At 42.9% G+C, this 11,826-nt stretch overlaps 5 protein-coding genes across 5 annotated transcripts; 1 reads left to right on the top strand and 4 right to left on the bottom strand.

The window, feature by feature from the left end:
• Nucleotides 1-27: 27 nt before the first annotated feature.
• Nucleotides 28-733, bottom strand: C922_04984 (hypothetical protein; the record flags this gene model as incomplete). Its single annotated transcript, XM_008820558.1, has 2 exons — nucleotides 28-420; nucleotides 596-733. 2 exons carry the CDS (start codon nucleotides 731-733, stop codon nucleotides 28-30), a joined length of 531 nt encoding a protein of 176 aa, XP_008818780.1.
• A 1,717-nt stretch (nucleotides 734-2,450) lies between these two features.
• Nucleotides 2,451-3,881, top strand: C922_04983 (translation initiation factor eIF-2B subunit beta; the record flags this gene model as incomplete). Its single annotated transcript, XM_008820557.1, has 1 exon — nucleotides 2,451-3,881. The coding sequence occupies one exon, from the start codon at nucleotides 2,451-2,453 to the stop codon at nucleotides 3,879-3,881; it is 1,431 nt and encodes a 476-aa protein (XP_008818779.1).
• An 856-nt stretch (nucleotides 3,882-4,737) lies between these two features.
• C922_04982 (hypothetical protein) lies at nucleotides 4,738-6,051 on the bottom strand (the record flags this gene model as incomplete). The annotated part of the gene is made up of 6 exons (XM_008820556.1): nucleotides 4,738-4,832; nucleotides 5,033-5,066; nucleotides 5,233-5,304; nucleotides 5,447-5,522; nucleotides 5,702-5,829; nucleotides 5,983-6,051. 6 exons carry the CDS (start codon nucleotides 6,049-6,051, stop codon nucleotides 4,738-4,740), a joined length of 474 nt encoding a protein of 157 aa, XP_008818778.1.
• Nucleotides 6,052-7,194: 1,143 nt separating this feature from the next.
• On the bottom strand, nucleotides 7,195-9,144 carry C922_04981 (hypothetical protein; the record flags this gene model as incomplete). The annotated part of the gene is made up of 1 exon (XM_008820555.1): nucleotides 7,195-9,144. The coding sequence occupies one exon, from the start codon at nucleotides 9,142-9,144 to the stop codon at nucleotides 7,195-7,197; it is 1,950 nt and encodes a 649-aa protein (XP_008818777.1).
• Nucleotides 9,145-10,374: 1,230 nt separating this feature from the next.
• On the bottom strand, nucleotides 10,375-11,295 carry C922_04980 (vacuolar protein sorting-associated protein 26; the record flags this gene model as incomplete). Its single annotated transcript, XM_008820554.1, has 1 exon — nucleotides 10,375-11,295. One exon carries the CDS (start codon nucleotides 11,293-11,295, stop codon nucleotides 10,375-10,377), a length of 921 nt encoding a protein of 306 aa, XP_008818776.1.
• Nucleotides 11,296-11,826: the final 531 nt, after the last annotated feature.

Genomic DNA, 11,826 nt, shown 5'->3' with positions numbered 1-11,826 from the left:
TCCAGGAGACCAATTGTCCACACTTTGCTAAAGTTCATCTTCCACACAGAGCACCTTTATCAATCCGTCATAATAAAGAAAAGGGTCATCCGCATCCGTTTCTCCCTCCTCCTTATGTACAATCTGGCTGTATAATTTTCCGAAGTCTTTTAAAATTTTCACGTTATTATTGTCTATGCTGTACTTTAAAAATTCCTCTCTTTTGTCGTAAAAGTTTTTAAAAACTTTTAAATTTAATGGTTGATAATTTTTATTTTCCTTGGAGCTATTTTTTCCTTTCTTATTTTTGATAATTTTAAAAAGCGAGTTTTTAAAAAAAAAAGTCCATACGTCATTCCTGCAGTAGTAGCTCTTCATCTGGCCACTGATATGGACATCCGACAGTTGGGACGAATTTTCCAAAATTTCTTTCCTTACATTCTGTGAAGTGGAATGGTGGTGGGGCGCGTCAATTTGGAATATGGAGAAAGGGGGGTGGGGCTTTCCTCACACATGCGCACACGTTGACATGTAAAGATGCACACGTTCACATGGGCTATGCACCCCTTCACAGGCACACACGCGTACAACCAGCAATGCTTCCCCCCAAACCTACCGCGCAGGCCTCCTTATAGATTTTAAGTCCGATCTCCTTTTCCACGTAGAACTCATCAATCATCTGCTTAAGCGCTTCCTTCAGAGACTCCAACAAAATGGAATGGGAAAACTTTTCGTCGAATGTACCCTCGTCCATTTTAATTTATCGAGCGATTGAAAAAAATGGCTTGTTTTTTTACCTGACTGTTCATAATTTTTTTTTTTTTTTTTTTTTAAATCATTTGGCAATGTAACTTGTTCTACATTCTTTTAAAAAATCTTTTTCACATGCTGCTCATCCTCCTTTGAAATAATTTTCCTTCTTTCTTCATTTGCTGTTTGACGTATTTTGGACCGCAAATAAATGGGGCGCGACCACCATTTGGCAGTTCTATAGGAGGTACACACAAATAGGCAGGAGGAGAAGACAGCGGGGTTCTTCTCCAAATGGGCATATACGAAGTTATTGCAAATGGGGTGACAATTTTGGTGTGCATGTAAAAATATGCCTATTTTTGTGCCGACCTAGGAATTGGCCAGCTGGGGGAAAATTATTTTTCTTATCTTCCTTGCGCATAATAAAGGGTGCAATCGAATGAGCAGGCGCGCGGACGGTTCGCGGCGTAGGCCCTGGCCCCTTTCTCAAAATCGTACTGCTCGCCCCACGCATATGCGAGCAAGTAAGCCGCGTTGCCCTCAATCGTTGAGCCTTTGTGTACGGCCACCTGTTTTGGTGAATGTCAACGTGGCGCGGAAGCAGCGTGGAATAAAATATGACAACTTGATGAGAACTGAACGGCACAAAAGGGACCACACAAAACGAACCGCGTATAAGGAGGCGAGTATAACAAACCGCGCCAAACTAACCACACAAAATGAACCAAAAAGAATCACTCGTTTAAACGCAACTGTCACATAAAATGATGCAAACGTCCCATTAACGAAACACAAAAGAGAAATTGCGACATGCCTAAACTTCGGTCCCGTCCTTGTAATTTTTTCTTTTTTTTTTTTAAAACCCCATGGGAACACCATTTCCCTTCCTGCGCCCTCCCAGTCTCACATTTAAAGTTGGAGCTTCCGTAGTCACATAAAAAAAAAAATGTATTCATTTGTTGACTTCCATTTCTTTTATGTCCCTTCCCTGTTTTATGGCCACTTCGTTAACCTATCTCAGCGTGAGCATTTTTTAACCTTTTTTTTATTTTTTACGCGGCTGAATGCATTTACGGTGCGATTCCCCAGGGACATTTTTTTTCTTGCCGACACAGGAGAGAAATCGATTTGCATTTTATACAACGCCAGCGCTGTGTTGATGTGAATACTACTCCACTGTTGTTGCAGTTTAGAGAGCTACATGTTGAGTGAGGTCCATTTTGATTTTCTGATTTTTTTTTATATGTTCTACGCTCTCACAAGATAGGGGAAAGCACTATTATTTCCCGTTCCTTTTCCTTTTTTTTTCCTGTTCTTTTTCTTTTTTTTTGCTTTTCTTTCTGTTTCTTTCCTTTCCTGTCCCGATTGACCCGCGACAGTGTACCCAAGGTGTTCGAACAGATAGACGCTCTGGCTTACTGCACATATATTGTTCGTGTTCCCAAACTGACCCCAAATAGGTGCCCACGCGCACTGGTGGCTCTAGCCCCTACACACAGCGAGTGAATCCAATTGTGCCCATTCGAATAAGCATACTAAGATAAAATGCAAATTGAAACTTGAAAGGAAAAGCTTTTCCGTTTAATTCTAAGCCTAACGACAAATAGGTGGAGCGTCGTCAGACAAGAACACTTTGTGCACAGATCACGTATTAAAACACGCACATGACGACGCACCGACGGGTGTAACCTCCCATTGTACACCCTCGTGAATCACCCATGGAGCTGGGAACCCCAGATGTGCTTCCCGGTTACGACGCGAGCAAGAGTGCCAATGGGAGTGAAAACGCAAAAACGATCCTTTCTGACATAAATGCAAACCATAGCACGGAACGGAAAAACCACACAGTTGCACATAATAACCAAAAGGAAGGAGCCACCCATGATGGTGGAGGGGTTGGACCACCCCAAACACACAGCAACACAGAACGGGACAAAGAAGACAAGATAAAATTTGAAAAAAAGAAAAAAAAAAGCGATAAGCTAAAAAAAGAAAGAGAAAAAGAAATCGTAGTGGCATACTGGCTAAAAGGAATTGTGAAAATTTTAAATGCAGGATTAAGAAATGGAGACATCAAAGGAAGCAATTTTATAGGCAAAAAAATAGCGGAGGTGCTAAAAAAAGTGGTGGAAATATCGCACTGGAATAATGTATACGATTTGATTGAAATTATCAAATATTTGGGAAAAGAAATAATCAGAAATAATAAAATGTATTTCATCATTCCAAACATTATCAGAAGAGTGTTAACAATTATTCGCACGGAGCATTTTAAGCAGCTATACCTGTACAACAATAACTATGTTGACAATTTGAACAAAAATAACAATTTTCTTGTCGACAAAAATACAAACAAATGCATCAACAGTAAGTACGTTTACGAAAGAGAAATAAAAAATTTCGAGCAGTCATTTTCTTTTTATTTCGAAAACAATAGCAAAAAAAATACGTATCACATTCCTGCGACGAACACCTTGAGACATTCAATAATTGAAGGGATTACTGAACTAATTGCAGACATTGATACCTCCTGGGGTGAGACAGAACAAAGAACTTCGTATGATTTATTTATGGAAAATGATGTCATTTTAACCATGGGTTACTCAGTTGGGGTTGAAAAGTTTTTAAAAAATATAAATAAAAAAAAAGATGGAATTTCAGTCATTGTTGTGGGGGGAGATATTAACCGAAATGGATTTAGAATGGCCCAGTTACTAAGTGAAGATGGAGTGGACACTACGTACATTTCCGACTCAGCTGTTTTTGCGGTTATACCAAGAGTGACCAAAGTTGTTCTGGGCTCTGTGGCAGTTTCCTCCTCCGGGGGAGTAATCACCAAAATTGGGGGTTATAATATAGCGTGTTCAGCTCAGTTTAATTGCAAGCCTGTCACAATCGTGTTGCCATTATTTAAATTAATTAATGACCCCTTTTATGACCCTATCAGACAAAATGAACTTCAGCCAGGTCCACCCATGATTTACAACGACGCCGATAATTTGTATGTACGCATACCCAAGTATGATTACATTCCTGAACATTTGATAACTCTGTACATCACGGAAATAGGACCTGTCGACTCCTTCCAGTTGTACAATATTACTAAGCGGACGTACCATCCGGATGACTTGGACCTGAGTTTCGACTGAAGGGGGCACGTCGCGGCCAGCAGCAGTAGCAGCAGAAGTAGCGTAGGAAGATGTCAATTTGGAGGACAAAGGTGATGCGGGTCCCAGCGGCACACCTGTAAGTACTCGCCGCGTCTGCACGGCATGGCTCTCCCTCCCCTTTTCGATCATTTCAGGCGAGCATATTCGGCTCCCGCTTTAGCTGTAATCCCCACTTGAGCTTGTTCTTTCTTTCTTTTTTCAAATTCGTGCAAAAAATATGACCCCTTCAGGCAAAAAGGGCCCTTTCACCTGCACAACAGTAACAAAAAAAAAAATATTCTGCACAAAACTTGCACGTGCGCGGAATGTGTGTGCAAGCGGACGTCTGCACAGGGGGGTGTTTCCACTTCTGGTGCTCCATGCCCTGTGATGACGCACACGGGGATGCTCATTTTGGCCAGCAAATGCGATATGGCTGCATCTCATCCCCTTAGTGATTTTCGTCCACTTCTCCTTTTTTTTGTAAACCCTTATGTACACAACACGCGAAAATGCGTTTCTTAATCAGTGCGCCGCGCACCTCCCGTATTTATTTATTTATTTTTTTTTTTTCCTGCACAATGTATTGCACCTCCGTGTGCACACACACATCTTGGAGGTGTGTCAAGGGAGTCCCCTTTTGTTCCCCCTTTTCTTCATGACCCGCAAATGTGTGCAAAAAAGGAGGTGGAACATTGACCGGGCAAAACAGAAAAAAAAAAGAAAAGAGTGGCAACATACGTGCGGATGCGCTGCCCACGATTAAATAAGTACGTTTCTACGCCTGTACGACTGCTTCACTATATAGATTAATTTCTTGGGTGGAGACGACCCTGTGACTGGTACCCCTGTCCACTCAGTCGCCAAAGAAGGAGGACTCGTTTTCAATTAACTTCTTCGCGCCATTGATGGAACCCACTATCGCGTCTATGTTCGTTTCCAGAACGATGCCTGGGGCGAGGGAAAAAAAAATAAGAGGCTACATGACCACACGTGCGACAACTTGGAGAATTACGTGTGCACCTCCATGGTGCAGCTACATGCCCAGAGGGGGGGCAACGCAGAGGGGCGAACCGAACAAGCTAGCCCATCAGGAAAAAAAATAAAATAAAAATTCCCCAATTGGCTTTCTTGTGTTGCGTTTTGCATACCTCCCATTATGATCTCATCCAGTATGTAGTTGATCTGATAGGGGGAAAATGCAAAAAAAAAAAAATTATCGTTTACTCCCCAGTTGTGTACAATCTGGCATACTTCAACTCATGCGGCATTTTCCCATCCTACATGGGTCCCCTGTTTGGCACGTTACTTTTTGGAACTCCTTTTAAGTTGTGCTCTCCCGTTTCATTACCTGCTCGTAATTATATATCAAGTCCAACTCGCACACATTCTCGAAATTTGCATCTAATACTTGAACGAAAACCTGCACAATGGATGAAACGAGCCACGTAGAATGACAACAAAGGGCAAATGATAGTTGTATTTTCCCTCATCTTTGCTCTCCATCTGCAGAATTGATGCTAAAATTGAGTTATACCACTAGCGGCTGCTCATTAACTGCTTACCTGAATTAGGTCCAGAATACCGAGCTCGCTCTCCATAGAGTCGACGATAAAAATAAAGTACAGAGTCGCGAAGTGCCTAACGAATGTGTGCAAAAGGTATATGAAAAAAAAAAATTCCCTTGTTGAATTGTTCCACACAGCCACGGCATATATGATTTTGCATTAATCTGGATAGTAAAGGTAAGTGGCTGGGGTAGCTGTTCACATAACGCCACTTCCTTTTTGTTCCCTGTCACTCTTCAATTTGCTACTCACCTGTACACAATTTTCACATCAGGACTGAACAATTCCTCATCTTCCAAAAAACAACAGCACTCATTGGTAATCCTCTTCTTTATGGTTTCATGAATTCGCTTTGTAACCATCTGTTGCCTTTCATGGCTCTGTGGAGTCAAAAATGGGACACACGTATGTTATCATCTTGAGTGTGTAGGTATTACTAAGCGTCTTAGAGCCGGCATACACATGGATCATAGCGGGTCATTTGCTTTCCCCCTTTTCTCTTTCGCTTTTTCATCATTCCAGGTTCCACTTACACTCTCATCGTAAAATCGGAGGAACCTGGGCTTCCCATTGTTGTTTATTATTAGAACGCCTTTTATCATCTTGCCTACGCAGTGGTGGCTATGTCGCTATGGCTACGCTGCTTTGGCGACGCCGCTTCGAAGTCTTACTATAATACGCTTCCTTCCCCTTTCACTTTCTTTTACGAACTGCCGCGCTTGTTGCGCGTACGCGGGAATAACGCACATAAGGGAACCTCCAGAGTTGGCCCTCCTCGTTTTCGCGAAACTTGCAGCATAACGTGATTACTTCGAAATGGGTAAAAGGGGGGGCTATCCTTGTTAGTGAAGCCACCGCCCCAATCTGCGCCAATCTGCGTATGGCTAAAAGGACCAACAATACGTTGATTCGTTCGTTAGCTCTTTTTTTTTCCCACTGGTATCTTTGCGCGTATTTTTGCACAGTCGTACGACACGTTTTGCCTACTTTTCTGCATCAAGAAATTGCATTGTTTTGAAACCTTTTTTTTTTTCGGAATGCTTCCTCCAACGTGAGTTGCCACGGTTTGAAAAAATCGGCACAGCGTGGTGGTGGGTGCCTATGCGACGAAATTACCGAAGGAAGCGCAGTGGTACCCTTTATCTGTCAATTTTCCTAACCCCCTTTTTTGACGTGTTTGCCCACTTGGCAAGGTCGTACCCATGCATTGTAGTTCAGAAGGAGAAACTTTTCCGCGCACACAGTTTTCATTGAAATTGAACTGGAGTTAGTTGAGCTCTCCTTCACGTCAATGTGTTTGTTAATGAGGATACGCAGTGATCCGCCCCTAGGGGCAGGTCCCACCCCTCTGCTGCTCGCACGCATGTGCTGCAACGTGTAACCATGAGGAGTGCAAACAAGCCGTTAACAAGTTAAGACCAGGCCTGGGGGAGAATCGATATAACTACAACACCATCGGCTGATAACCCCCCGACAATATGGACAAAAAAAAAAAAAAAAAATTCGCCGCGCAGACTTAGACGGACAAGTTAACAAAGTGAGGGGGGAACAAATGTGGGAGGAAAAGGCGGTACAAATGTGGGACAGTGAGCTACAAATTGGGGAGGAAAAAGCCGTACAGATGTGGGAGAGGGGGCTACAAATTGGGGAGGAAAAAGCGGACAGATGAGGGAGCATAACCCGGGGAAAAAGAAGGCAACACCCCATGCAGAAACGAACTCCCCCATAAGCATCACCAAAACACATCAGATTCCCTTCAACGAGGTGTACCTCTCCTGGTATGCCTTCAGCTGCGCGTCCTTCTCGGCGATCTGGCGCCTCTTCCGTTCACACTCCTGTTCCAGGGTGGCTGTCAACTCGGAGCGAAATAACTGAAAGTCGAAATCGAGCTTTTCCATTTCGCCCTGCTTAACAAAATTGTTGTGTTCATCCTGCTTGTTCTTAATCTGGGAAGCGATCGATTCAACCAACTGATCATACTTCTGTGTCAGCAGATCTTTCGTCTCATTTATTTTAGCCTCCGAAGTTGTTTCCTGTTTTACCAATTCTAGATGAAGAGTCCCTACTTTTTTGGTGACCATCTCTAATCGGTGGTGCAAATCAGCCTGCTCATTTGTCAGACTCTTAATTTCTTCCTCCCGTTCGCTAACCCGGTTTGCACTATCGTCCATCTCTTTTTGGAGCGACTTCTGCATCTCCTCTTTCTCGTATAGATCAGAGGACAATTTCGTTAAGTGTTCTTTTAATTCCTCGTAGATCCTGTGCACATCATTTATATCGGGCCCCTCCTCCGTCTCGCGCTTTAAATTGACTAGCTGTTCGTTGGACAAATTTACTAGCTGCAAAAGTTTTGACAATTTGAAAAAAAAATCTTTCTGTTCAAGGAGTAACTTTTCTGAGTTTTCCATACCGTTTAGAATTTCTTCCTTGGTTTTTTCATTTTCCAACTTGACATTCTCTAAGTGTACCAATTCCGTTTCGTGTCCCTGCAGCGTAGCACGACATTGAGTGATAGATAGGGCTAGCGCCTCTATCCTTCTGTGGACATTGTCGTAACTATCTCGCAGCTCTGCATTTTTCTTTTTGACAGCATTGCATTGGTCACTTATCTGTGAAAATTGCTCTTGTGTTTGCTTCAAATTGCTTTTCTTTCTGATTAGCTCATCACTTAATTCTTTGATGAGGAGAGACTCCTGCTCGTTTTCTCTTTTGCTTTCCTCACAAGATTGGGATACATTAGTCAGTCCTACCTCCAATTGTTTGTAACTTTCGCTGAGTTCATTTTTCTCCACCTCCATGGCGGTTACTTCATTTTCTAACTCGTTTATCTGCGCAGATAGCAGGTCACATTTGTCATTAATATCAGAATTAATCCGATACAGATCGTTTAAGATGATTTCATTCTCGTCTTTCAAACTTTGTAGTTCATCCTTTTTTATCTTCCTTTCGTTGGACAGATTGGAGATTTCCTTTTGCATTTCTTCCATTTGCTCCTCAATTTTGTTTAAATCGATCGAACTCTGTTTCTTCTCATTCATTTGGGAGTTACACTTCTCCTTTATCATTTCGAATTCTTTTTTATATTCTTCTATCCTGGAGATCAGTTCCTTGTATTTAAGTTCCACTTGATTTTTTTCTTCCCTTTTTATCTCTATTTCTGCCTGAACATGCTCATATTCTTTTTTCAAACTTTGCACTCCTTTTTGCATACTTATGATGTTTTCCTTTGTGGTCGTAAGTTGGCCTGTCTTCTCCACAAGCAATTCGTATGCTCTGTCAAAATTGGTTAACTCATTTTCTTTTATATTTTTTAATTTCACATTCATGTTTCCATTCTGGTCACTCAGATCACTAATGATGTTTTCATATTTGATAAAAACATAACTCAGATTCGTCGTCGTGTAATCGAAGTAATTTTTAATTAACTCTTCTTCCACTTTTAACTCCCTGTTCCCTTCCTTTATCAGTCTCTCCAAATCTTCCGACATGCATTTTAAATAAGAAAATTTTTTCTCTATATTATTCAATTCGAACTCTGTTTTCGATCGCTTCTTCAGTTGCTCGCTGATGATAATGCTGATGTCCGTTTTGATATTTTCAAATAATTTTATTTCCTTTTCCTTCTGTTTGTTGTTGTATCGAGTGTCCAGTAAATGTGTTAGGGAGCCTCGTGGCCTCTTTGTCGTCTTTTCCATGGTGCGTGTAATAGTGAAACTGACTCCTGTAACGATTATACCGTCTCAAATTATTCGCTTCGTTCCCCTCTCACGGACGTGATAGCTTACGCGAAATTGGTTACAAACTGGAAAGGGCTCAAAAGGTGGCCGTGTGTGTGTGTGGATGGGGGGGTAAATTTCCACAGCCTTTACACTTAACACCGGAAGGGAAAGCGCTTCACCGGGGGACACACAGAATACACATGGACGGTCTTCCCCTTAGCCCCAGTCAAGCTGCTGCCCTTTTTCTTCCTATTTTGAATGCCGCACCGGAAGCTATGGGTTTATCACGCTATGCAAAAGAGAAAAGAGAAAAGAAAAAATGTTTTCCCCCGTGGGGTTAGGACAACTGAATGAGCAGGGGCACAAACAGCGGGAGAAGTCATCAAGCTCAATTGCGCAAAGAACAACATTAAGGAGGAACAGTGAGGAGCAACTTTTATCGGGAAACCTCAAGGCGCCACTGCTACACGTCGCTTTGCCTTCTTTTTCTTCTTCCCCCCCCTGGCCAGAAGCGTACATACACCACTTCTACCAAACACACATGCAGACCTTGCGTGGTGCACTGATCGTGTCTACACCTCCCCCGGGTTATCCCTAACAAAAGGTACTTATGCGAAAATTGCAAGTTGCCATACAAAAGGCAACAAAAAAAAAAAAAAAAAAAATCATCCAATCGTTATGAATTATGACCACGTGGGGGGGCGAGCAAAACGTGCTCAGCAAAAAAAAAAAAGAATAATAAATAAATAATAAATAAAATAACAAGTCCGCACAACATAGTGCAAAATGAGAAGGAAGGGCTAAAATGAAGGTAAGAGGTGATAGCGAAGGGTGGAAGCGAAATAGCGACACCATCACGTAAGCAGCACACCCAGTAGGCACAACTGGCGACTTGCTGATAGGGGGCCGCTCAAACCGCGTGACCCTGTGTTCGAATATATGGGTCACTTGTCAACGCATCGGTGAATGGTATGAACGGAGAGGCATTCCTCGGACGGAAATAGGCGACGAGGTCGCGTACGCATAAGAAGTCAGATAGGTAAATGTGTAAGGTCCCTTTGGAGTGTCATATGGGGAAGACACTGCACAGGTGTGTAGGTGTAAGGTTGCAAAGTTTATCCACACCCCCCATGTTCACGTCAGCGTGACTGCATGTTCACGCGTACGTGTGTCCATGTGGACGACGGCTCCGCATTCAGCGAGCGGTCATCCCAGCTTCTTCCGCCAGAGGAAAATCTCCTGCTTCTTAAAGTAGCGGCGCTCGTCCTCATCCACAATTATCAAATTAATGTAGTACTTAACGGAGAACTTGTTCTGAATGTTCTTATAAGTGGGGGTCAAGTCGAAGCCACTTAAATAGAGCCTCACCGGAATGCATTCGGACTTTATGGGAGACCCATCCATAATCTCAAATTTAGACAATGTTACCGTCTCTGTGGTGTAATTCTTACCGACCCCAGATGTCTCCATTTTTATAATGTCCAGCTCCATATGCTTTATTTTAATCCTAACTAGTAAAAAATAAACCTTACCAACAACAACATCCTTCAAATGGTACTTAGACTTATCATATTCGAATTCTATGTGAAGACAGTCTTCAATCCCTACCTCCATTTTAATAGTGCTGTTGATCTCTGGAGGGATGCACAAATTTTGTACGATAAAATCTATCTCCTTTTGTATGTTCCCTGAATATCCTTTTATTATATTTAATCGGACAAAGTAGCGTAACTCTACATTGGTTCCAAAATAAGATTCATGCTGCTTGTCGACTGAGGAAAACTTCCACTTGAATTGTTTGCTTTCTATTAGAAACCCCGGGGGCTCTAGATCCTTCGATATAGAGAAGAAGTCATACGAGTTGGACTTATCATTTAGGATGTTTATCTGTCCAATCAATTCTAGCTTAATCCCGTAATGCTCAAACTTCTTTCCTGGCTTTAAACTGATCGTAGCCACTCCGTTGATGTCTTCTCCATCCGAGAATATGGGACACTTGTCTCCCTTTTTGTCCTTTCGCAAGAAGGCGAACTTCCGGCTTCCTTCTGCGTCTATTTTGAGGTCTATCGAGCACACGCTCCCGAAGATGTTGGACAGCTGCGCAGGGAGGGGGCGAAGGGGGGGCATATCGTATAGCGGTATGCATATGAGCAGTTTAGCCTGCCACGGTTTAGTATGTCTTCTTCACGTGACGCAGCTTAGTCTGCCTTTTTTAGGTAGCGCAGTTTACTCTGCTTCTCCACGTGACGCAGTTTACCAAGGCATGCTTACCATCGTGACACCCCCACAGCTCAGAATCAACCTGGCGCATGCGAATATCCCCTGGCACCAAGTCGTATCGATAATCCTACGCCCGTTCAGTGATGTCCCACTCTACTGCACCGGCAGGGGTTTCATATGGGAGCACATCAAAGCAGCGGGGTGCTTAAATGGGTAGACACAAAAGGGGGTCCAATCACATATGCAGGAAGGGGCTCAAGCCCTCATGGCCCTGAGTATGCACCGGGGGCGTCCACTTGGTCTGCTTCCCCTTTCCGCGGCTGCGGTAGGCGCGGTATGCAATGCGGTATGCAATGTGGTATGCAATGCTATATGAACTACCCTATATGTACAACCCTATATACAGTACGCTCTGCAGAGGGAAGTGGTGCCCTGAGA

This window comes from Plasmodium inui (genome assembly GCF_000524495.1).
Source record: "Plasmodium inui San Antonio 1 unplaced genomic scaffold supercont1.33, whole genome shotgun sequence".
Lineage (NCBI taxonomy): Eukaryota > Apicomplexa > Aconoidasida > Haemosporida > Plasmodiidae > Plasmodium > Plasmodium inui.
Note: the sequence above shows the minus strand (reverse complement) of the source record. Positions and strands in the feature narration are given on the sequence as shown.